Source organism: Mesitornis unicolor, unplaced genomic scaffold (assembly GCF_000695765.1).
Source record: "Mesitornis unicolor isolate BGI_N332 unplaced genomic scaffold, ASM69576v1 scaffold429, whole genome shotgun sequence".
Lineage (NCBI taxonomy): Eukaryota > Metazoa > Chordata > Aves > Mesitornithiformes > Mesitornithidae > Mesitornis > Mesitornis unicolor.
Window position 1 is genome coordinate 6,421 of NW_010204985.1, and position 27,035 is coordinate 33,455.

The 27,035-nt window shown below is 35.7% G+C and overlaps 1 protein-coding gene across 1 annotated transcript in view; it reads left to right on the forward strand.

Annotated features, from left to right (window-relative positions):
* The window catches only part of TASP1 (taspase, threonine aspartase, 1), a gene marked incomplete at both ends in the record, with an annotated part of 27,674 nt that extends 5,272 nt beyond the window's left edge, over positions 1 to 22,402 (forward strand). Inside the window, 6 exon segments of the mRNA XM_010191209.1 lie at positions 1,132 to 1,196; positions 14,787 to 14,893; positions 15,958 to 16,011; positions 16,013 to 16,048; positions 21,323 to 21,442; positions 22,324 to 22,402. Of these exon segments, the coding sequence (XP_010189511.1) occupies positions 1,132 to 1,196; positions 14,787 to 14,893; positions 15,958 to 16,011; positions 16,013 to 16,048; positions 21,323 to 21,442; positions 22,324 to 22,402 (461 nt within the window).
* Positions 22,403 to 27,035: the final 4,633 nt, after the last annotated feature.

A 27,035-nucleotide genomic window follows, 5' to 3' on the forward strand; every position in this document is an offset into this window, starting at 1 on the left:
TGTATTGATTAAGTCACAGAGAAGATAGAAAGTACTGCATCAAAATGCTACATGCTGAAAGCTGCAGTTTCGAATATAACACTGTCAATAAAACTTCTAACAACATTAATGCCAAAAAATTTGCTCTATCAGTCATGTTCTCAGAAATTGTAGTACCATGTGGCCCCAGGGACTTCTTTGTAGTTGAAATAACTTATTTGGCCTTATAATCATAATTCTGGTATTTCTGTAAAGCTTTTTGAAATTTGTGTAAATCCTCAGTCTTTAATCCATGTGTCCATTAGGCAGTTGTTTCATTCTTATTTTGAAAGGGAGATGTGAGGTTAAGATTGGAAATAGTTGTCCTTTACTGTGTTGCTGTTGTTGGTACTCTTGTGCAGCAGCTTTCTGAAAATGTGTGATTTCCAACTACCACATTCCCCTTTTTGGAGAATCAGATCTATTTATTTAAGAGGAAACACCTAGATAACTGAGACACATTTTTCCTTCTTAAAATTACATGTCTATATATAATTTTTTGCTGTCATTCATTGTCACAGTAGTGTGTACTCTGTCCCTATTGTAGAATGCTCAGTACTGACTAGAAAACAACTTCTCAAATTGTTGTTGTTCTTTTTCAAATATATTAAAAATTCAGTTGACTTGACTAATTTTCAAATGCTTGATAAAACAGACCTTTATTCTTGTAAATAAGACTTACTTTTAACTTGTGTTGTACTTGTCAAAGGACTTCCTGCTATTTCTGTGGCATTGGCTGGCTTTTACTGGAAATACCTTACCGTTTTCGCCTCATTCATTCCATGTTTTTCATCTTCAGGATCTTACTAAGTTATTATAGAGAGCAAGACTCTAGATGGATTTGTCCTGTTTTAGCTGCAATTAAAAATTGGTGCTATTTGGTAATTAATTTCAAATTTAATAGCACGTGTTTTTATCTGATACTAAATGTCAGAGCTGCATAGTCTTTTAATGAAACTACCTAAGATTGCCAGATGTAATTACAGCTGACATTTCTGTGAAATGTAGACAGCTAACAATTTTAAATGACCAAACCAAATAGAAAAACTAATTGCAAGAAAAGGGGGATTTGTTATATGGTTTTGTTTAAACTCCCTCTTCTGTGTCTCCTAGCTTTTTAGTTGGTGAAGGAGCTTACAGATGGGCAGTTGATCACGGGATACCAGCATGTCCTCCAGGTATCATGGCTACAAGTGAGTAAACTGGTGGTGTCAGTAGGAAGAACAGGACAGAGTAATTTTAAATGGTGCCTCATATTTTGAGGTGTACATCACTTTACTGTTCTTAACATTCGGCTAGCTTATGGTATTATGCTATATAAGGATGGTTTAAATTCACTAATTTTCTATTAAGTTTCTAAATAGAAAAAGTTATAAGTTATTACTTCAGCTGCATTTTAGCAACATCTAATTCACGTGAATTTGTGATTCTAGGGCTAATCCACTGAAGGACTTTTTTACTGAAACTTAGGCACTTAACAACGCAGTCTGGCAAGTCTCTAGTTGTGATCCATCTTGGATCCTAAAAACACGAACTAGCCATGTATCTAAATTCAGTAGGTTCCAGTTTCACTCTCAGATGTTACAGTTACACCAATCCCTGAGTCTTGGTCCAGAACTGCTCTAGTCTAAACAGGGTGTCAAATTTGTTTGCCTCTTACAAACCTGTGTAGGTTTTGTTGCATCTATTATGTTGGAATAACCTGATCCAGAAAATTGACTTGGATTATACTGTATGCTAGCAGTAGTCAGGTCTCTTACAAAACCTTTTTTTTTCTTAAAATAAAAGAAGTGTTAATGATCTATTGATACACTCTCTATAAACTAGGCTAAAAATTAGCATACTAAGGAAAGGAGGAAGTGGTTGCTCATCCTTCTTGTCTTCAAGTCCCTCCCCTACTTTTGGAAAGTGCTGTTACTACTCATCTGTAGTTTACTATAGGTGAAAGCATGCCCTTGCGCTTCCTGTTGAAGTTATGTGGGAAAGAAATCAAAGGTCATTACCTGAAGAAGGAGAGCGCAGAAGATTACAGAATGTTTCTTTATCTTACAGTAAACAGTATGACTGCCTAAAATACAGGAGTAGTCCCTAAACCAGAGATTGAAACTTAGGGCTCCCATTAAGGCTTTTATTGTCTCTAGTTCTAAATGTAGATAAACATCCAGAAACTACAGTTCAAGGTTGCTGATACCCAGTGCTTGAATGTAATCCCTGATTACAGTGGCACCATTTTAGTTGATCACACCAATTTTCATACATATTCATGATGCACATTTCATTTTGAACAGAAAGTTTTGATTTCTAGTTCCACATGATTGAAACTTTTGCTCTATCCATCTGCTGTCCAAAGCAGCATTTGCAGAACAGCTTTTGGGCAGTTAAGCAGAATAATTTTATTTCTATGATTCTAGAAAAAGTAGAAACACTTAAAGGTTTTGATTTTTTTATTTGTTGTTTGATTGGTTTGGGGTTTGTTTGTCCGTTTTGGTTGGTTGGTGTGTTGTGTTGTTTCTTTTTTTTAAGAAAGTGGTTGCTACTTACATATAGGAGATACCCTATAAGGAAGGATTCCTGACTAATTAGTTCTATTTGCATGCAAAAAAGTTTCCATTGTTTATAGTACCAGTGTGTTTCTGTTGTGACAGAGGTGATTAGATTGCAACATTAATTGCCAGATATCTTACTAGCTAAAGTGTACTCTGGTCACCTGGTCAGAGTGAATCTACGCATTATGGCTTAAAAGTAAGGATGACCACTGCTAGTTGGATTTATCTAACCCAAACTATGAATTTACATTGGAGAAACATCAGAAGAAAAATCCCAGCCAATATACTTTACAAACCTGCTCCAAAACACCAGTGATTTCTTTTTGTCTCTTCAGTACCTTCAGCATACTCTATTTAGCAAAACAATTTGAGTTAAAACAATTAAAACAATTGTCTCTGTTTAGTCAGTTGTTCTATCACCCGATGACCCCTCCACACCCAAGTAGGGAAACTGGGAAAAGGAAGGGAGACCTATGGGTTGAAATGGAAACAGATGTAATAAAATAACAATAGAATGCTAATATTAATACTAATATGATGTATCCAAAGTTATACTTAGCTCATATGGTGGTTGCGAGCTGTGCGCTCCTAGCAGCGAATGCTAAATGCCAAACATTGTGAGCACTACAGCTCCAGCAAAAGCACAATGGTCACAACAAATGGGGGAGTAGGCCTCAGGGACAAAATGATGGGCAAGATCCTCCAGGGGTGGCGACCATTGAGGAAAAAGAGCTGTCCTCAGCAAACTTTCCAATTTATATTGAGTGAGATGCTTATGGTATGGAATACTTCTGTTGGCCAGCTTGGGTCAGCTGCCCTTACTCTTGCTTCTCCTAACTTTGTACCTGGCTAACTGGAAACAGCTAAAGATATTGATTACTATGGAAACCTACATAACAGGGCTGGCCATGAACTAAACCAAAGTGTCTTACCAACTTTGTTCCCACCAAATCGGGTGCCGCAGTCTTCTCAGAAATGCAGCTTCCCTGAATAGAAAATTGATTCTATGATTCTATTCCAGCGAAACCAGGACAACAGCCAGGACTGGGAAGTTAATCCTATTGCAAAGCCAATGCAGAAATGCCATTTGCTTGTTGCAATGTCAGTTTAAAAATATTGGTATTAAAATTGCCACCCCTCCCCTCAGCTTTCCACACCCTCCACTTTCACCCAGGTTTATAGATACTAAAACACACACATACATGATTATATGCTTGAGCCATTGTACAGGATGGACCTGCTCTAGGAATGAACTGTTGTGAAGCAAACTGTGACTGTTAAGACTTGAGTGTAGACTATGTGAATGTTTTGCTGGAAGAATGATCTCAGATTAGGATAATTGAAGGGTATGCTGAAAAAATCAGTGGCAAAGACTGAGATTCAATCAGGTATTCTTTGTAATGCTGAGCAAATTGCTTAAAACTGAGTTCCTCTAATTCTGTTGCTTGATCTTGGCATAAATGATAGTCTGTGCCTGATTTGATTTACAAAAAGGAGGTATTTGATTATTATAGTCTTGTGCTTCAGTTTCCCTCTCAAAAAAGATGAGATGGTAGTGTCTGCTATTTAAGTGCCTAAAATGGATGTGTAGGAAAACAATACTACTTTATGTTAAGACTGCATTATTAGCCATTCCAAGAGTCATCTGGGAAAAGATTGCTTGAACAACTTAAATGTTGTCATTTTTCCTTAGATTTGAGTACACTTAATTTTGCAGTATAATAATTTATAGTAGTATATCTGTTTTTTTTTAAAAAAAAACAGACCAAACAACACAACATCAAGAAAGAGTAAATAAAAACCTGAAAAATCCATTTCAGAAAATGTTATGCTGATTTCCATACCAGCCCTTATCAAAGCTAGTCTTGTAACACACAGATTTCTGGTCAGTGAGGCTGAAAAGTAACCGTTAACAACGTGTGTGACAACATGGATTTGTTGTAGCTGAAAAGAAATTGGAAGCTGTCTCACAGGTAACATGTAAGAACAAAAGAATTGGTTTTTCCAGTGTTACCAGGGGAAGGGAAGTTAGATGTGCTTAAGAAACAGTTACAGAGAACGTTGTTTCCACACAACCACAAAATATCTCATCCAAAGTGAGCTATTGCATTAAATAATGCAACAAACTTAAAAAATAAAGAAAAAGGGGAGATGATTTGATTATGCTTGCTTCAATTGCTGTGGTAGAGTTTGCATGGAGAATTGGGAGTTGGATTAGCTTGAAATTATGTGACTGTTGAATGGCTTTGTAAATGAAGAACTCAAGTAATTGCCAGACATCAGGAAAATATGATTAGCAACTTAATTACAAAAAATCAAACCCAACCCCCAAAAAACATAATCCAACTCTTAGACATGTACTTGCAGTAAGTATCAGAAGGGAGAACTAGATGCATATGTTTTGGCTTCTCTGTGCTGCACATGGAAAATATGTTCTTGAAGTCACATTATTCTGTTTCCCTTTTCCTGAATCCAAGATGGCAATACTGATATTATACATGCTATAAGGCTGTGGAATTGTGTGGTTGGTTTTGCATGGATGGAGCTCTTCACCTGATAAATTACAGAGAAAATTGTACAAGCAATTTTGTGGTCACACGCTGTAGTTCTCTCAGAACTATCCAAGTATCTAAGCACCAAACTGAAGTGATGTTTTAAACCATGTTACTTGCTGAATTATATCAAGGTTATGTCAAGGCTCAACTGCTTTGTCATCTTTGGTTTGCTAAGTGTGCAAGGAAATGGAATTTCTACTGGTTGTAGAAATCTGGTGGCTTTCCAGTGTAGTGAGTGGCTGTTTTTTTGGGTTTTTTTGTTAAAAAAAAACCAGCCTGGAATGTGATCTGCCTGTATTGCCTACAGCCTGCAAGAAAGCTGAATTTATTAATTCCTGCCCATAGCAGAGCTTAATTCCTGCCAATGCAAGAGCCCATACTAGCTTATACTACAGCTTTTTTTACCCTGTGCTAGAGAGACTGCATAAAAATGTGATCAAGGTGTTAAGAGTGTAATTTCAGTTTAGAAATGCTAATTTACTGTATCATGCAATGCCTTATAAATGTTAGAAGTATACTTTAGGTAGGCAACATAAATTTGGTGTACTTCTTAAACTGTCAATGTCTGTGCCTGCAATAGTAATAATTGAACCACTTTTATCTGAATCTTTCAGCTCAGCCTGTAGTAGATGCAAAGTAGTTGATATGGCAAAGGTAATGTGGCATAAGATGGCATCTTACAATTGCTTTCTATGTTAAGTTTTCAAAGAGAAAGGGAAGAAAGGAACTACTCATGCAGCAAGCTTGTATCTCTAACTCTGACAATGTGGAAGTGATGTTAAGTACTTCAGTGAGTTATATTGCATAAGAACAAAAGTAGCTGCAATGGATCTACATAGCTTGATAACTGGAATCCAAGGGTAGCCACAAATGGTGGTTGAGGAAGAACGTAAGAACAGAACAAATATGTACTTCCCCTTCCCTACCCCTCTTGCTATCACAGACTCTACATTCCTGAGTCATGACTGGTTCCTGCATACATGAAGGTTATCAGTGGCAATTTCTGCCATGAAATTGTTTCCTCTTGAGCCCATATTCATTTCTATCATTTGCAAAAGCCTTTATAACTACGGGTTGTGTAAAGAACTGCCTCTCTTTCATTATATTGAGCCTTGCTGAACAAAATCTGCTGGTTTATTGTCAGGTCACTAAGAATTGTTCATTCAAGTCCTCTTATTACCTCTATAACTTAGTGTTATCAGTAAAATCATATCTTCTTGTTGAACAGAGTAAGGGCTACTATAGGTTGATTTGGCATTCCACTTGTAACAGGCCATTTATTTACTCATACTTTGTTTTGCATTTTTAAACCAATTTTGTGTATGCAAGGAAATTCCCTTTTATATTAATGTCTGCTTGGATTAGTTAGTGAGGGAGAACCTTTTCTAGATGTGCAGATTGTCATAGTTCTAGTGACACTGTACATCTGCCTGTCTACCAGTACTGCCTACCTAGCCTGCCTCTCCTCCAGACCCCCAACCCTCACCCCACTCTGAGTTCTCTCCTCCAATTCACTATAATTGCATTAAGAAACACATTTGCCCTATTGCTGGCACTGTGCTACGAGGTTCAGTAAGTGGCTCAGGGCAGTGGCTTAGACCACATTTTGTTCCTTTGATTTTAGGGTGAGAATGGAAGAGATCTGGAGGGAAACATAAGTGTTTTGGGTTTTTGAGATTAGGAAGCCTGGTCAATCTGAATACATATATGATTTTAGGAGACTAAGAGGTATCTCTCAAATGGAACATTTTAACACTATTTTAAAGGGTTTTTTTAGTATTTTTAAAGTATTTTAACAGTAAAAGTTGCTAACTCTGTTCCATAATATGCTGAGTAAATGAGCTTTCTTAAGTGCATATTTTTCACTGGCACTGAAAAAAAGAGTGGGGGTGGGAAGGCCAGACATGATGTAAATCCTCCCTGGAATTGAACATAATATTGTAGGTTCACTTGCCGTTCTGAAATCTGAACAACTAAATGTAGCCAATAGAATTGCTACAAGTTAGCCAGGAAAAAAAGTTGGGCCAAAGTACCCAGAAGTTGCTTTGAATGAAAATCTTCCAGGGAGCAGGAAGGGCTGCTTGATGGCAAAAAAAAAAATAAAAAAAAAATTCCAGGAAGTAGTAAGAAACGGTATGTCCAGCAACAGTTTACCCTGAGTTCTTGTTATGAAGAACAGACCAATATAGTAGTGCTCTGAGAAACATAGGTTATTTTTTTTTAATATGCTTTTGATGCTGAGCGTGTTGGGGTTTGTTTTGTTGTTTGGTTTTTTTTTTCCTTCCCCATTCATGTTACTGTCTCTGTCAAAGTATGGCAACATGGGAAGTAGTGCCAGTAGTCTGTGATCCCAACACAAGCATAAGTGGTGTTAATTTGTCATTTAAAATAGCTTTGTTAAAATTAAATTTATTTTTCTCTGTTTTAATTTCTGCCATTTATATAGCAACTGCTCAACAGAATTCTTGACTGGATAATTTTGTTTCCTGTGGGTTAACTAATTTGCTAGTACATTCCTTTTTAATTCTCTCCAATAGTTGCATTCTCTTTTAATATCGAATAGAAAGATAAAATGTAGAAAGTTCTCCATTCTGTTTCTTTCACTTGACTATAAGAAATGTCTGCCAGGGGTTGCTATATGATTGATCAGCACTTGAGCTGTACTCGAGAGATTTAAAAATATTGCTTGACTTCTCTTAGTATTTTCAATTAACAGTTTGCTTTTAAACAAGGATTGCTGAACAGTCATAGGTTACATAATATTTTCTTGTGTGATAATTTGTTATGACCGTAATTGATACATAGGCATTTGTGTTCCCATCTTGCTGTTCCACCACTGTAAATAGGAGGGTTTCAGTATTGTCCTGAACTTGGTTTGTGATTTAGCAGTATTAGAAATCCATATTCGTTAACTTTTATTTGAAAACTTTTATGTGACTTGTAAAAGCATGGGAATTTTACAGAACTATAGGCTTTTTACTTCAAACTTTGTGCATTAACTTTGGACAAGACATGTTAGCGTGGTATAATAAACAGACTGTCAGCTCCAGGCTTACTTAAAGTACACAGACGTAGAATTTGCAAGCAGATATATATTGCAGAATGTGTATGTAGAATGTATATGTATTGTAGAATGTATATGTAGAATTTTGCCATTTTTAAAAGAAAAAAAAAAAGGTGCCTAAGTCTTGCATTTTGTTCTGTATGTAGAATTCCATAGTTTCAAGGAGTCCATGAACAGGACAATTCTGATTTTCTCTCTAATAATCTTTTTTCTTGCCTCTCTTCTCTGAATCATTTCTAACAGGGTGTGAAAGGTGACTAAGAAGAGCTACGTAGAATGGGGAAAGCAGTTGTCTTTCATTTACTTAGCCACTGTATCATTATATAGTAGAACTGTCAAGAATTTTGGTTGAATTTTTGCTCATACATAGTATAATGGTAAAAGAAGTTACAGGAATGATCAGCCAACCAGTGTGCCAATGGGATTCGTACAAGACACAAATAAAATGATGTGGAAGTTTTATTGCAAACAAGTGGCACACAGATGACATCTCTGAACTGACTCAGAGACCAATGCTCTGTTTGTTTTTCTTCCTCTGGCCTGCTTGCTGAAAATTAGTTTATTCTCTTTTTGTAGAGTGGTGATAAAGATGTAAGAAGCCTGTATGCATTGCTTAGCCATGATAATACGGGAGATGGATCTTGTGCTAATGAATTAAGTAATGAAGGTCTTGTGGTCCTTTATCATTGGGGTACCCAGTAAGATGGAAACCTTTTGAAAATGGGAAGATCTGTAACAGTCTTATATTTGAGCAAGATGTGCCTCTGAGATTTTTCTTCTGCATTTATAGATAATATATCATATTATCAAACTCACATCCTGGTACCATGTCCACTAACACCAACCTCTCTTGCAGGCAAGTGAAGTTGAGCAGGAGCTACTTCTATCTGTCCTGTGCTCAGCCACTGAGCTGTCTGCATGGCAAGCCCCTACAGTAGTCTCAACTTCTACAACTTTGCTGTGACCAAGTGTTCCACCCAGTGCTTCCACTGTCTAGTACAGTTAGTCCCAAAATGCAGTGCATTAAGTACAGAGTACATGTGCGTAGCTCCTGTTGGTACCTTGTGGGTTGAAGGGAGACTGTAAAGGACTGGGAAGATGTTTCCAGGTCCTAGAAGTTTATTTGTTCTTAAAGAAGCATCCCATGCTGCTTTGCAGGGACATATGATATATACTGTAAATGTGAGACTGAAGTCCTGAGCTTGTAATAATATTCTAGTTCTGATACGCTTCTGTTGTCACTCATTACATGTCTTTAATGTAAATGAGGCCAAAGTATGGCATTTAAGCACTAACAGACAATAATTTTGTAAAGCTGTGGGGTTTTTTGTTCTTTTTTTCCTCCACTTCCAGCAGCTCTGAAGTAGTTTTATTTATGACAGTATATACATAAATGAGAAAGCAAAAGAGAAGGGCTGGTTGTACTCTGTGGCTTCTGAGACACAATTCTTTTAAGAATGAATTTGAGCATAAATGCTATTACTGTGTAGGGTAGTAATTGTCAGGGACATTTATTTGAAAGCATATATTTGATTTTCATCTAAACTCTTCAATTCTTACGCAAAATCTAAGGATGTTGTAGTAAATACCTTTCCATAGATTCCAACAACAATATCTCTGGGCTGCAATCCAAGAATTTTTCAAACTAAAATTCCATCTACTCCCTTATCTCTCTTTTTAGCTTCCTCTCCAGTCAATAAGCTCTATCTCTCCTGCTTACATTTCTCCTTGGCCCAGACAACATCAGGCTGATGTAGCTATATTGCATTTGTTTTAGGCAAACATGCCTGTCTTCAATACTCTGTGTCCTTTTGCTCTTCTCAAGATTGGAATATGCTATCTTGGTAGAGAGGGCGAGAGTGTTTTTTTTGTACTGTCATTTAGGACAAATGAATGTTCTTAGCATCCTTGCACCACAAAGTTGAGGTTTTATTTTAGTTCTAATGTGAATCATGAACTTAAACTGTGTGTAGGAGTTTTCCCTCTGTGTATAGTGCTTATTTTTTCAGTGGGTTATTTTTCCATGTTATGTGTGCATCATTAAGCCAGCACATTTGAATCCTGGATTTTTTTTTTAGTTCATAAAATGTTTTATTGAACTTAAAACTCCATAATGTATTCTTTGACAAGGACCAAAGCTACAGAGTGTTTTCTGAAAACTTTAATGTCATCTTTCATTTGTTTAGTGTAAAGCTAATTTTTGTTTTCTAGTTTCTTTTGTTACTTGTAGAGTGAGACAAAGCAATCAGAGCAGTCACCAGTTTAGTGGCATTTCTAGTTGTTTTACATTGGGTGTATCAGAAGGAGTGTGGTTAGTAGGTCAAGAGAGGTTCTCTTTCCCCTCTACTCTGCCCTGGTGAGACTGCATTTGGAACATTGTGTTCAGTTCTGGGCCCCTCAGTTCAAGAAGGACAGGGAGTTGCTTGAAAAGAGTCCAGTGCAGAGCCACAAAGATGATTGAGGGAGTGGAACATCTTCCTTATGTGGAAAAGCTGAGGGAGCTGGATCTCCTTAGTTTGCAGAAGAGGAGACTGATGGGAGACCTCATTCATGTTTATAAATATATAAAGTGTCAGGAGAAAGGAGCCAGGCTCTTCTCAGTGGTGCCCAATGATAGGATAAGGGGCAATGGGTGCAAGCTGGAGCATAGGAGGCTCAATCTGAACATGAGGAAAAACTTTTTCACTGTGAGAGTGACAGAGCACTGGAACAGGTTGCCCACAGAGGTTGTGGAGTCTCCTTCTCTGAAGACATTCAAAACCCGCCTGGACACATTCCTGTGTGACCTAGTCTAGGTGATCCTGCTCTGGCAGGGAGGGTTGGACTGGATGATCTTTTGCGGTCCCTTCCAACTCCTAATATTCTGTGACTCATAGACGTAACAAAGACAGGAGTAAACTGAAGGCAAGGCAGCCTTTCACTTCCTATTAGTCCTTATTCCCTTGTTCTGTGAAAAAAGTCAGTTTTAAAGTTCAAGACATTTCATTGATCATCTGAAGTTTAGCATAAATCTGTCAGAGGAAAAAAGAGAAACTGCTAGGCTTTGTTTTACAAACTAGTCCTTTATCTCACAATTTTTCAGTCACTTTGGAGGTATTAGCTGTTTTATCATGCCAAGAGGAATTGGTAATCACTGATAATAATTATTTCTCTTTCTTATGAAAGGCAAATATTCAGTAGTCCTTGCTAAAAAAAAAACTTGAACTTTCAAATGAATGTAATTCTTGATAACTATTCTGAAGTTGAATTCTTGAGGTCAAGAATTTCCACTCTAGGGGTAGTCTGAGTAGACTTTCTTTCCCTCACAGTATTGAAAGCTATGACACTTCCTGATAAACTGAATAAAACTTAGGATTTATTGAATTAACTCATTAATTCATATAAGTAACTCTTGAAAGAGATGCATCCCTGAAACAATCCTTCCTCACCCCACCAAAGATCTTCAGATGTTTCTGACCAAAATTCATGTCATCTGCAAGTACAGAACTATGACTGGTACCCCTGTGGTATTTTCTTCTAGTGTAACAGTATGAACTTTCTAATGTGACAAATATCACAGTATCTGTCACAAATAGGAACTGATGATTAAGTTTTATGGATATTCTGATGGAAGAAGCTGGGAACGTTTGTGTATTTTTCTTGGCTAGCTTCCTTAACGTAGACTGTTCTGTATTTGTGCATTTAAATGTTATATTACTTTAGTTATGGTGGTGTGGGATGCACAGGGATAGGCTCATAAAGGACTGACATAAATTAAAGTATGTGAGGTTTTGACTAATTTTTAGAAAAAAGTAACTTTTTTAACATGAAGTTGGTCAAATATTGGAACAGAGGCCCAGAGGAGAGCTGAAATCTTCATTTTTGAAGATATTTGGAACTTGACAAGTTCCTAGGCAGCCCTGTTGAATTGGACTTGCTTTTCTTAGGAGTTTGGACTACATGACTTCTAAGATCCCTTCTAATGTACATCATAGTATGTTACTAGAAAACTTTATCTGTCTAAGATCGGCAAAAAATGCATGCCACAGCACCTTGTGGAGCTCTGGATACCTGATCATCCACTAAAAGCCCTTGATGCACTGCACCACTTCCCCACCTTTACAAGACCAGCAAAGTAAAGAAAGCAATAGAGAAACAATGCATGACATGTCTTTATCACAGCATACCATTGAAAGGCAGTTGGGATACACAGGAATTGAAAATATTTGACAGCTGGAGACTAAGCACAGTTTTTTGTTAGCCAAAATTATTGCTTTGTAGGATGGAGTCATCCATTCTGTAAACAGGACAAGGTGGTTTATTGTTAGCCTAATTTCATACATAGTACTTCTTATTCCCTAGTAAAATGTACACTTCTTTGTTAATAATTATCTTTTTTTCTGCCTTATATTTCCTAGTTTATTGATACCACTTTTAATTAACGATGCAGATAAGAAGTTACTGTAAACAATTAGATTCTTCAAAGCAAATTCTTCAGGTTTTTTTCCTGTTTTGAAAACACAGAATCTTAAAGCACAAGGCAAAATCTGAAAACTGTTCAATTGCATTCCTAGAGACTGAGGACTTAACTGAATGTAACATCTCTCTTAAATTTGGATAATTTTGTGTGTTGTGGAAAAAATGGCAGAATAAGTAGCAACCAAGTTATAGTTGGAGTGGTGATGCAGAAAGCCCATACAGCAGTACTCTGTGCAGCTGGCGGGGCAGCTTGGAAGAAGCCCATATGCTCTCTAGTTTTTGTGATCTTTGTGCATATATCTGAACTGGTGAACATGCAGATGTTGCACAGTGTTTCAGGACACTGCTGGCATTAAATTCTGGAGTACAAGAAAAACTTCTCATGTTCAGGATTTCATGTTTGTGCTCTTGCACTCTCGTGTTTGTCTTTCTTCTCTAGATACACTTTTTTTCTGAATTGGCAGGAGGCAACAGCAGCAGTAGATAACAGACTTAGGCATATTTTATCCACATGTCATGCCTACATCTGATGAGTAGCAAGGCCAAGCACCATTCTTACTCGCCTATATTGTGGCTCTTCCCATAGGTATTTGCTCTATTTGTTGGAGTTATGTCAACGTACAAGTTCTCCTGTTTAAAAATTCTATTAAAAACAATGTGTTTGCTTGGTTTATTTGGGGGTGCTTCTGTTTAACAGAATCTTGATCTGTATTGGATTTTTTTGTTTGTCCCTTCCCACCACCAATCAGTATGAGACTAAAATGATTCTTTGCCTGGTCACCATTATCCAGTGTTTGTATTTACGTCTCAGACCTCATTTGAAACATAGAAATGTATTGTCCAAAGTAGCTGCATTAATCATCTCTGTGTGGTAGAAAGAGTTCTTTTCTTGGTGATGTCGGATTAATATGTGTGTACATTTTTAAGAAACTGGTATTCAGTAGTATTTTTTGAGAGAAATGCTAGCTTTCTCATTACTTTCAGGTTATATACTTGAATAACTTTGGTAGTTTAAGGTCCATTTTTATTAACTTCTAAACAGATTTAAAGGGGATTTCACTAGGTGATTTTGGCACCTGCATGGAGAAGTTTCAAAGAAGTAAAATGCTCACTGTCTTTGTACTTTGAGAATTGTAAATGAAAGTTTTATGTTCTTGTTGGCTCTGCAATATTGATTTTGCTCATAGACTGTTCTTGCAGCTGTTCCAATCTTCTGAATAATAGTGATGTAGCTATATTCAGAATTTAATTTAGAATTACATTTTTAAAGCTTATAAATTAAATAGGAAACTTGTGCTTTTTAACTGCCATTGAATTTGTGACTTACCTCTGCCCTCCTAATAGCTTTGCATGACTGAGCAAGTGACAAAACGCATTTTTTCCTCTCCTCTTTTCCCTTCATTTCAAAGGGGATGTAAAGACAATGTGTGGATAGTGTTTACTCTAAACTAATTTAAATTATATATGTCAATATCTGCAACTTTTTAATGAACCAAAACTTCTAAAATGGAATATGTCATTTTGGTCTCTTAAATATAACAATTTTATTTTTGCTCCACTTTAGAGAACACTTCCTTTCTGAATGTGGGACTTAAATGTGGAAAATACATCTTTATCTTTTCAAGACCCAGGTGGTCTTTAGACTGTGTTGGATTATGGAACATAAAAATACTGCTAGACTGTTGTGTGGTTTTAAATATATGGGTAAGCATATAGAGATGCAGTTAAGGTAATTAAATAGTAGCCTAATTTTATGGATATGAGGATGAGCTCACATGGTATCTCTTTACCTGTCAGCAGTCAAAACCAATAATTTTAACACAAGTCGTTTATTTTGTTCTCTTCTGTGCAGTGCTGCTTCTTCGCCAAAATAGACCAATATAGCTTCTATATCTGTTGAGTGACTTGTTTCTAGTAGATATTTTACCCATCAGTATTGCAGAACAATAGTAGAACTTCTTTCACTTAGGAAACTTTGTAAATGAATTGCACTGAAACTTAAGTACATTGTTGTTGGCTTTTTAAATTGATGCTTTTTGCATCAATAAAATAATTTGGAGTCATGACCTCTGAATTCATCTTACCAATATTTGTTTAAATTAAGTAAATTTTACTTAGTTAAATGCTTTTGAATTATTTTTATAGGGTTTAGTTTAGCAGCCTTTAAGAGGAACAAGAGGAAGCTGGAGTTGGCTGAAAAGGTGGAAACAGACCTCATTCAACTGAAAAAAAGAAGACAATCAAATGAAAAGGTTAGTTCCTGTTTAAAATTTTGTTGTATCATCCTAAACTTACAGCAGATTGCTTAATAAATTTCATGTTGTATATGAGACTAATGTCACATCAAAAGCCACTTCACCATGACCATCTTAGTGTTTAGATATAATAATAACTTAGTGCAAGTAAAACTTTCTGCCTTGCTTATTTGAAAATGGAACTTTGTATCTTGTTTGTGCTCTGAAAAATATTTTGCTTGTTTTGAACTGGAAATATGACAAATATGAACACAACTAGATAATTATTTGCTGAAACATTTTCTTTAGCTTGGGAGCTCTGTCACTGTTTCCCACTTTTTAATGTTTCCTGAGTGCACTGCATTGTGGAGCTGGAATTGGTGAAATTTGAAATATCAGGTAGGTAAACATGTGCATCTGTGCATGCATCTAGCATTGACCTGGCCCATATTACTTGTACTACAAAACCTTCAGGATTCCCTCTGTTCCCCTCACTCCTAGTTTGAATTTAGAGCCCTTGTTATTACTTGAGAATGTCAGTCACAGTATTTGTGTATACTGTTGAATATCAAAGTATAGCTCATTAAATACCTATGCTTTATTTGGGGCCTGTGACCTTTCAGATTAACCATTTTTCTTTGCTTGGTAAGCTGACTGACCACTGCATTATCTAGTTGCATATGTTGATGTAAATAACGTATGAATCCCAGAGAATTGGCAAAAAAAAGTTTATTCTCTGTAATCTGTGCAAATGCAAAGCAGGGATAAATGAAGCATTTTTCTTGTCTGTTCTTAGATAAGAAGTTTTGCCTAGCAGGGTGCTAATTTTATTTTTAGTGAGATAAGATCTGTAAAGAAAATAAGGATAGAGGTGGGGAGGAGTAGAAAGTTAGGTATTAGTTTTGGAACTTTTCCTGTTTACAGAACTTCATGCACCTCCTTGTGAAACTAATGATGTTAAAATGTAACTGAAGTAGGAGATGTCTCTGTACAGGATTGATGTTCGTGTAATAAGGGGCAAGTCAATGCTTGAAACATATGCCAATGCATGAGCTTACCGACCTGCAATTTGAAATTTCAAGGGCTCCAGAGTTATGCTCAGCACTTGTGGGAGACCCCCAAAGGCCAATGATGGTAGGTAAAGGAGGTGAACAAATAGAGCTCCACTCACTGGTAAGTAATCCAGTAATGTAACACACTGGTTTTGTCAACTTTCAGTGCACAGCCTGTTTGTGGAGGGGGGAATGAAAGCCAAATCATGCTAACGATGTGGACTGCTTGTGTCATCTACAGAGTGTAAGATAATTGCAGCCTTACAGGAGGTTGAGTTTTTCAAAATTAAATAGAAATGAAAAATCAAATTCTGCAAGAGCAAATTCTAAAAAGCAAGCAAGCAAGCAACAAAAACAAACAAACAAATTGCACCAAAAAACTAGAATTTTTTAATTTTTAATTTTTTAATTCTCTCTAAGCTGTTGGGAAAGGGTCATTTAGCAAGGAAGAGGCACATGATCTGTCATCCCAAAACTTGTACTGTAAAAGCTGAGCTCTCATGAAAGGCTTAACAATAATTGTTTAAAAAACATTTAAATACTTAAATAGTTAAAAGTTAATCTTCATGTCAAAGTTAAGCTTTAATTGATAAACATGAATTTATTTTTTTTTACTTTATGTTCTTCTCTGGAGCTGCAGACCTGTCCTTTTCAGCAGGGCTTGATAGCTGTTAGGTTGCCTAGTTTGACCCACATGCTGCAGCTTAGCTTATGTACCTCTATTGCCACTTCTGCACAGTTGTTATAAATTCTGGTGGTGTTTTTGGTTTTTTTTGTCTATGAAACATTAGAATTTGGGAGAAGAGCAAGGTAGAAAGGATGTTAACGAAGTTGAATGGAAATCATACCTAAAAGGCCTATGTGAAGAGGTAGTATTTGAGACTGAAAAAGGCTGAAATTATTTGAAAGTTTTACCTGCTGACAAATTTCACCAACTAAAAATAAACATACAGTTTTAAAGATTGCTTTTCACTAAAAGTTAAATTATACCAAGCTCAAAAAGATTGTGAGGCTGTTTAATAAAGATTGTATGGAAAAAACTAGGCAGTATAACTTACTGAAGAACTTTTATTTCCCCAGTAAATGGAATTTTCACTTTTCTGTATTTTTCATTGTTTACCCAATATAGGGTTTGTAGAGAATTGTGATTACACACAGGAAGATCTGTTAATTAATTCACTGAATTTTGAAGGTGTGAAAATTGAGATTTATTTTAAAAGTTGTAAAAATAATTTTAGGGAAGTCTATCTAATTTTTATCAATTATCAAATCCTATTTACCTGTAGCTAGTTGGGTAATAGCATATAGAAGTTAATTGCTTCAATCTGATTAATTTTTTCATTTTTTCAGTTATGATACTCATAGATGAGATTTAATGGTAATTACTTTTCATGGAATTTCAGAACAATCTCAAGTTGAGAGGGTAAAGGCCCTGTGTGTAGGTATCTTTCAGTTGGCACTGGGTAGAGATCTCCTAAACTATTAATTCCTTCCTTCAGGGCTTGTAAAATTATGACTATTTTGTGGTGTTTTATTTTATTTCGTTTGTTTGGTTTTTTTAAAGTGCAGAAAGGAAGGATGACATTTCTAAAATACTTGATAGAAATCTGCATTTCTGCACATGAGCATCTTCCTGCCTTCTGTCTGTGTTCTTACCTGAGTTTGTATTTTTGGTCTGTGATTTAATGAAATTAACTTCCTTTCCTGTTGTAAAGTGTAAATTAATTAAGTAACGTGATGTCTTATTTTTCACATGGAATTTCAGTTTTCTTCATGTATGATATTAACTACATAATAGATTATTTTTAGGCTGCAAAATTACATTGTTAAAACCCCCAAACTGGTTTTGCAATGAATGTGCTAGTATAAATTATTAGCTGAAGTTGGATATGGAATTTGTTAACAGATATCACCAAGTAATAATCAAGTGTCCTTTGGAACTTGCAAGATTTTAAAATCTGAGGTCCTAAATTAATGAATGAAATACATAAAACATAGTCAGGAGAACTGGATTTTGTTTTTTCCCTGTTGGGCTTGTATAGAATTTGGACGTACTTTAGACTTCAGGGATTGTAATGTTTAACATGTTTCTGTCTTGATACTAGCTGTATTTTTCAACGTTCATATAGTTTGAAGAGTTGAAGTGTGTGACATTCAAAGTCTTCTTACCAGGTGCATTCTTCTTGGAACTCTTCCAGTGCATAATGCATTTTTGTTTGGCGAAGTATGGGAAGTTCCTTTGCTGAATTGTCATGAGCTCTTCATTCACGTGTTCAGAAATAATTTTGTTCATTTTCAATAGAGTTTACATACGTAGAAGACTTGGTACTGAACTATAGAATTGATTCATGGTGTCGCTTTTAAGTGTGTGAAGTCTGTAATGTTGAAATGGAAGCAAACATAAAAATAGGTCTAGAATAGATCTGGCAACATATTTTTTGCATTGGATATGGAGTAGAACTGATCCTCACTGATTTTCAGTTTGAGTAAGGATAAATACAGCATCAGCACTGATATTTTTTTTTTTAATTAAAATAGCTTTTGGAAAAAATAAATTAGTAATATAACTACTGAAGGCATATATTTTATGCATGTGAGAACTAAAGCAGAAGATGCAGATTGAGCAAATAGTTTTACAGATGCTGCAAAGGCTGCAAGCATTTTTTCTTTGCTGTCAGATGCTATGGAAAACACACTGGTCCATACTGAGCCTCATCCTTGTACAGTGTATTTCTGTTAATTATGGGAGGCCCAGATGTTTGATTTAATATGAATTAAGATTACACAGGTGGCCTTAATTCTGGCATTTCCTAACTTTGGGCTTGATCTTCATATCTGTAGTTTTCTCTTAATCAAGTTTTTCATTGTCGGTATGATTTCCTGTGATAAAAGGGTGCAAGAGATGGACAACAAAACCTGCATCATATTATTAGTTCTTCTTTATATAGAAATCATAGGCTCATAGAAAAATTCGTATTGGGAAGAGGTTTATCCAGTCTGATCCTGAAAACCTCCAAGGATGGGATTCTGCACCTCCAGTGAGCAGCCTGCTCTGCTGCTTAAGACCTTTTCAATCCACTGAATGTAGTGTTCTAACTGGTTTAATAATACCTGAATTAGGTTGTGGCTGTTGGAGCAGGTCCAGAGGAGAGTCACAGAAATGATCAGAGGACTGGAGCACCTCCCCTATGGCTGAGAGAGTTGGGGTTGTTCAGCCTGGAGGAGACTCCAGGGATACCTTATAGCAGCCTTCCAGTACCTGAAGGGAGCTTACAAGAAAGCTGGGGAGGGACTGTTTACAAGGCCGTGTAGCGACAGGACAAGAGGCAATGGTTTTAAACTAGAGCAGGGTAGGTTTAGGTTAGACATCAGGAAGAAGTTCTTCACTATGAGGGTGATGAAGTACTGGAACAAATTGCCCAGTGAGGTGATGGCGGCTTCATCCCTGGAGACATTCAACGTCAGGCTTGATGGGGCTCTGAGAAACCTGCTTCTAGTTAAAGATGTCCCTGCTTACTGCAGGGGTATGGACTAGATGACCTTTAAATGTCCCTTCCAACCCAACACATTTTATGATTCTGTGTTAAGGAAGTATTCCTTAATTTTCTTTTATCTTTACAGCTTGGAAAGGAACTTAGTCTTTTCTTATCCCCTTTGCTCTTGTCCTCAAGATTAATTTTGCCTCTCCTCCTAACTTCCCTGATCCTGGTTTTTACCTTCCTCTGCTTTTCAACTTACTCTTTCTCTCAATGCCAGTTGAGACCCTAGGTCTATAATTTTCCACCTCTTTCTTTAAGCAGTTATTCTGCTTTTCTGTTAGGCCATCCGTCTGTTTTAATGCTGAATATGGTTAGTGCCAGCTTCTGAATATAGAACTTGTACAGGAAGATCTAGGTGTAGGTGAAGAGAAGAAACTTATTGTTTCTGGGTCAACAGTAAACTTTACTTACTGGATAAAAGCCAAGGATGACACTCCTTCTTAGGAGTTCCAGTTGCTTGAAAAATACTGTAGAGTACCGTAGTGCTGCATTGTGTATTTTTCCTTTTCAGGCTGGCACAGTTTTAACTCAAGTGTTAACTCTTAAATTAAGTGTTGCCAGCATATCAGCAGCATGAGTCTCCTAAGAATTCTGCTTGACAAATGATGCTGTGTGCCCAAGGCGATATTAATAGATGATAGGAACTTGATAATTTGAAATTGGGTAGTTGTGTGCAGATTTTTTTTCTTCTTCTTTCTCCCTCCAAATCCTACTGTAGAAAATATGCATTTATATGAATAGCTTAATATCCTTTTGGGATTATTTGCTTTGATAGAGTAAATGCTTTTGTGTAGGATTTTTTAAATCCAGTTAGATTTTTATACAGGAAAGACTGATTAGCTAAAGGATAGAGGGCTTGTGCAATAGTGACATTCTTCTTTGAAGTATGTGGTAGATGATGTATCAGCTTTGTTTATTAATTTTATTTTGTGTGCACTGCATGCTGTGTCCCATCAAAAACGTATGATTAGGCATGAAGTCAAGAGTGCCTTGGCCCGGGTTCTGCAGAGGAAGGAATCTAGAGCAAGAGAGGGGAAAACTGTTCTTTCTCTTAGAGTTACTGAACACAGTGTATTGAGGAAGGGGGGAAGGAGGGAAAGATCCAAGGTGAGACAGCTGAAGTGCTTGTGAGACAGTAGGCAGTGTGCTTGCATCAGGAATGAATGCTGAAAGACCCCTGCTCTTAGGGGAGCAAATCTGCCTCAAAAGCAATGGCAGTAATGACACTTTTCTAGTGTCCTAGAGGGAGCAAAGAGTAATTTATTTCAACCAGGAAGCCACTGAAGATTGCTGAACTGAGAAGCTGTCTGGGAGAAAGAATTTGTCCTGGGGGAGATTTCTTCTCAAGGCGTCTATTTCTTGTCTCACTCAGAATATCAGAATTTTCTCTTTACATGCTTCTTGTAGATTTAGGGTCTTTTTGAATGATACATAGCTTTAAAGATCAGAGTTTCTGCAAATGCAATTTCAAAGCTTTTGGGAAAGCCGTTATGATATGGCATCTTTGCAACAAGTTGCTGAATCGCTTCTTAGTGACAAAGTGCCTGCCACTAAGAAAAGAGCATTTTTGACACTTTAGTGAGTAAAGGTAGATAATCTAAGAATTATATAAGTTCTGAGATGTTTATCACCTACTTGTTTTCCAGAGAAGTTTTCTTCAGGTCCTGTGTGAGGCAAGAGAGGATTTTGGGAAGGTTTATTGCACCACAATCGGTAAAATATGCATGATAGCAAATCAGTTTTGTGGATTAGCCTGTCACTTGGTTTTGCGTATGTTAGTTTGCACACTCCTAAGAATTATAATCTGACTTTAATATACTATTTTTAGTAGTTGTTTCTTTTTGTGTGTCCTGCAGGAGAATGACTCAGGAACATTGGATACCGTTGGTGCAGTTGTTGTTGACCAAGAAGGAAATGTTGCTGCTGCTGTATCCAGTGGAGGTTTAGCACTAAAGCATCCTGGAAGAGTTGGTCAGGTGATTATACATTTTCAGTTGGGTATGACTGTTCAGCAAACTGATGTTATCTCTTCCCATTAAACTTGGAAGGCATTATGTCTACATTGGAATGCAAGTTTGCTGGGCTTTTTTTAGTGTCCTACATCAGTGTTATAAAACTTTAATAGGTAAGAAGTTGTTCTATAGTTAGTTACCTTATGGGAGAGCTATTAATAGTTTAACTGATTGGGCTTAAATGCCTTCTTAAATAACACAAATAGTCTCTTAAATGCTTGAAGTGTTTTTAAATAAGATTTTCATCAATATTTAAGGAAGCTTTCCTAATAATTTAATTTTTAAATGATCTTGTGAATTAGTAGAAGTGACAAAGGTATTAAAGGAACACATCAATTATAGGCATTCCTTGTTGGTACTAGATAAGGGAATTTTGAAGTGTACCAGAAATGTCATATTCTATTGCTGTACAGTTGTATTTTGGTTGGCTTTTGCCACTAAAAGCAGTTCTCTTTTGAAATGTATTTAAGATTTTCATTTAGAATAACAGAGTGAAAGGGACTTTATATAAATAGGGAACAGCTGGAATTTCTTTGTCTTTTGATATACGTACCCTCATTTTCTGTAAAGTTAGGTTAGAATGCCATACATCTGTGATAATAGCTCAGTTTGAAAGAAGAGTAATGGGAGATGTAGCAAAATGGATTGCAATTGCAGTTTTGATTGTTATGATCTTCTTATTATCTTCTGTATTAATACTTGTTTTTTCTTGGTTTTCTTTTTTGTTGGTTTGGGTTTTTTGTTTGGTTAGTTGGGTTGGTATCTTTTTTTCTTTCTTTAAGAGAATGGAGCAAACCAAAAGCCTTGGATACTGAAATTTATGAAAGATGCTCTTCCTTCCTTAGGCAGCTCTTTATGGTTGTGGCTGCTGGGCTGAAAATACAGGAGCTCATACCCCATATTCCACTGCTGTGAGTACTTCAGGTATTTGCTATTTTCATAAATATTTCAAAAAGTTGCTGTCTTTCTCTGTAATTTGTGTACAAATTCCAAATAAAGTATTTCTGTTATTGGTGAATTAAAATATTAACATTATTCCTGGACTACATTCTGCATGTGTATCATTTACTGACATATATAGACACATGCACACACACACACACACACATATATATATATGTATGTATGTGTATGTATGTCAATATTGTCTTGAAATCCATTAATTAATTTCCATTGGTTACTTATATTGATTGTTTTACTTCTAAACATGATAAAAGTTCACATGATTGTTAATTAAGTTTTTAAGATTTTGAATTGCACTGAAAGGATGTACTTTATTCGTTGTATATTTATGGGCCTGTAATCAAGTGCTATTAAAGCCTAGTATTATGTTAAACACAGAAAGCTCCTGTGACTGGAAGCCTTAAAGGACTAAGATACTGAGAGGTTCACTTAACATAAGCAGGTCCCTTGGTTACAAAAATGCTACAAATAGCATTTTTCCTTCCAGAATATTTAAGTACTATTTTAAGTTAATATTTCAGTGAATTTGCTCTTCATCTCTCTTTTCCTCTCAAAAGGAAAGGGAAAAGGCAAAATCAAATTACTTATTCTACGTGTTTTGGAAAATGTTTATTCAGAAATTGTTAAAGTAATGTAAGAATTAGGGTAGCTTCTTTTCTGTTCTTTAGAAGTCTTGGGATCTAGATACACCAAAGTATATTGTTCATTTCATACCTGTCAGCCAGCTGTCACACAGAGCTTTTCTATCAGTTGGCATGCTGAGCACTGGAGATACCAGTTGTAAAAACAAGTTTGTCAATAAATCCACTAAATGTAACAGGACTGAAGAAGTAGTAAAAATTAGAAAGAATACAAACAAACAAGCACCACAAAAAAAAGAACCAAAAGATAACTAGGAAGATAGCTCATACTGCAGTGCAAGATTTGGGAATGTAAGCCAGGATGTTTTTAACTTGTGAGGAACAGATATTGAAGAGATAACTGTATTGTTGGACAATACCAGGTGAATTTTGTAGAACAAAAAAGCCTTAAGGTGAAGTTACATGGGAGCTGCTTTTACTCTGCAACTCCCACATAGAAGCAGTTGAAAGGACTGCATTTAATCTTTTAATTTTTTCCTAGTTGTATGAACAGTCTCAAATGGAAAACTGCTTCTAACACTCTTTTGTAAATGCTTATATCATGATGCAAAAATTATGATCTGGACCACTGATCAGTGTTATCAGCATTCACCATAGGGAGAGATTAAAAAAATCAGCATAGTTCAGATTTCGGTAAGATAAATGTTATCCCAAGAGTACTGCAAGGTTGGAGTCCTGTTACAGAAAAAGTGAGAGGAGCAAGGTAGCAAGGTGTAGAACTAAAATTTGACAGAGACTGAAGAGATTAAAAAATAAGAAATTATATACCTTTCTAATTTTCCCTATATTTGTCTATCTCGGACTGTTGAAAATTGGTGTAGCTGTTCATTCTTAAGTTCAATACTAGTAATAGTAAGTGTTCATTTTAGTACTTATGCAATGGAAAGTCCTACTGAATGCAGTAGTGTCAGAAAATCTTCATACTCAAGGAATACCATATTGATTTTAGTTTAATAAATGCTTAGCTGTGTAAACAAATGTATTTAAATATTGCAGTATTTGAGACTATAATAATTAGTGAGTATAAGGCTAGTATTAGAGAATGTTTGTGGAAAAGCTGAGTAGAACACCTTTATTTAGTATTTTAGAACTTCTATATAAAATCAGCTGGTTTGAAGTCTGTGCAAGTACAGGCAATCATCCTAATATACTGAAAGGAAATGTCTGGGTTTAATGATGATCTTAAGTAGAAGTCATCTTTCTTTTTGCTGGTACCAATTTTATAAAGTGGTAAATACTTTAACGTTATACTATTTATAACTATCTCATATGGTTTTTTTTCTTTGGTTCCAATCTTTTCGCTTCCATGACATTACATTAATACCAATCCCATTTAATTGAAAAAGACTGCTGATAATCTGTGAAGCATGGCCATCTGTTTATTCAGTGTTTTGAAATTCAGACTGCAGTGTTTAATTAAATTCTTGTTTCTGGCTTTCCTTTTAAGTGTGTGTATGTGAGAGAGAGAAATAGAAATGTTAACAGGAAGTGAGAACTCTTCTGTAATCAATACCATTCTTTTTTCCATTTTCAGAAGCTCATAATGTTTTATTGTATAATTTAATTTGTTTAGTGCAAATTTAAAATATATTGATGCCTGACTTTTGTTTAAAATGTGAGTATCCAACAATGTGAACCATTATGTTAATTAAGGGGTAGAGTGATGGAAAAATTAAATTACAGGAAAGGTTGAAGGAATGAAACTTACAGCTTGGCTGGATCACAATAGGTGGGAATCAGGGCATAAACATCAGCAAGTATTCAAAAGGTGAAATTGCCAGTGCTAAGCAAGAAAATTATATATGTTAACATACATTGTTGTTGGATGAAACTTTTAGAAAATAAAGGTACTGCCTAACCTCTAGAAGATGCCTTGATATAAGTGCTATCACTTGATTTAACTAAGATTGGACTAGACAGTGTTTGTAATGGTGATTATACCCTCTTCTAAGTTTCTAAATTGATTTCATGTAGACATATATTAAAAACAAACCAAAACAATCAGCAGCAGGTGGAACTTGCATGTTACATACCAATAAAAACTGCACATTCTTTTCATGTTTCATTTTACAGATACATACACTTGTGATCAAAAGCATTTAAACTATGTACTTAAAAAATTACAATCAGATTAGATTTCTGTGGTTTTCACAATATAACATTTTATTGGTTTAATTTCATATGTATTTTCATTTTAATTTGTCTTTAAATGGTAAATTAGGCACAAATTTGTCCTAACATTTTCTACAGGGATTTTTTTTTCTGTTGTATGGGGATGGAAAAAAAGAGAAAATTAGGCTTTGGTTGCTGTGTGTATTGAGTACTGTGTGTGTAGGCTTTTACTATTTATTGTTAAATGACTTCACAGAATTGCTGGTTCATCAGTTCGCAGGTGGAATTTAGAAAAAATCTTGAATGTGGAGAAAAGTTTAACTGTGATTCCCTTAAAGCTTTATCAAAAGTACGTTCTAAATTACTAACTATTAATATATGTTAAACCAAATAATATTAACTTGAGGATTCTTTGGGAAATAGAAGGTTTCAAATTTGTGCTGGTTTAGACTTCTTAACTTTTTAAAGTGATAGCTGGGGTTAGAAATTCAAGCCTTGAGAGTTTATTCTATTGGGCTTCGCATTCGACTTGAAAATGGTTTTTCTTTGACATTGGTTTCCTACAAACAATTTTTAAGGGGCAGGGTTTGTAAACTATTTTGATTCAATACTTAGGAAATTGCTTATGTCTTTGGGTTTTTGCAGCTATGATCAGTAAGAGATTAAAGAGGTTGGGGAAAACCTCTGCTATGAGGAAGGGAGAGTTTGGAAGAGTAATTCAAAGTATACAGAATACAAATTCTTGCACATTGAAATCCATGCGGAACTGTCAGGAATGTAGGAAGGGACGCATTAGATCAAACCCGAGCTCCAGCTAGTTTGATTCCTGTTTCAGATACAGGGTTTTTGCAGATCTCCAGGGAAAAGTATGAGACTGGGAAAAACACATCCACTGTGTTATCCAAGCTTCTAGCAATTTGTGATACTGTGACTTTATAAGCTGGAGATATCTTTGCTTTTAATAGATCAAGGTGACTTCTCAAGATTTCTCGTTTATTTTTGTACTTACAAGCCCATTTATTTAAATTTTGCTGGGAATGTTTTTCTTGTTCTGTGATAGCTTACCTTTGTAGAATCTTTCAGGGAAAAAGAAACGAGGTAGTTTAAATGCCACAGTTAATAACACAGTTTTATACTTTAATTTTTATTAATTTTGTTCTAAAATCCTTCTATTGAAGCTTCAGTTTGAGACATATCTTTCAGTACCTTCCTCATGAAATAAAAGAAAAAAAGAAAAAAGAGACATTGCCATAAAAGTACTTTATTAAAAGTATATAAGATATACTTTTACATCTTGATCATCTGTTGGCCCTGTGGATACTGGCAGGCTTCCTGCTTTTGTGTATTCAAGGAGGATTTGATACTAGTTTTTATGCCTTTAGCAAGTTGTTTCTCAAATATTTTTGGCCATTTTTATCGTGATTTTGTATTGAATGTGCCAAAAGTGGTGGTTCTGAACTTGTTTGGGCATGACTTCAACTTTTTGAAGAGTATTTTCTTACCTCTAGCGGTCTCTTGGCCTTGTTGTTTAGTCACACTGTCTTTGCTTTTCTTTTTATTTTGGCTTTTCAAAAGTTACTTCATGGTTTATAAAATACAGGATATTTTAAAACTCGTATTTGGTGGGTATAGTTTAATGGGAGTAGGACAAGTGTAATGAAAAGATGAAGACTTTCTTAAGACCGGAGGGAGGAGATGGTGGAACTTAGGAATGATGGTAGATATAAATTTAAGTTTTATTCTGTAACTCTCAGTCTAAAATCCAGTTTCTGTGTAAGTAAGTAAAATCTCTCTGATTTTCTTGTATTTTTTTGAGACATTTCAACATATGAACTCTGAAT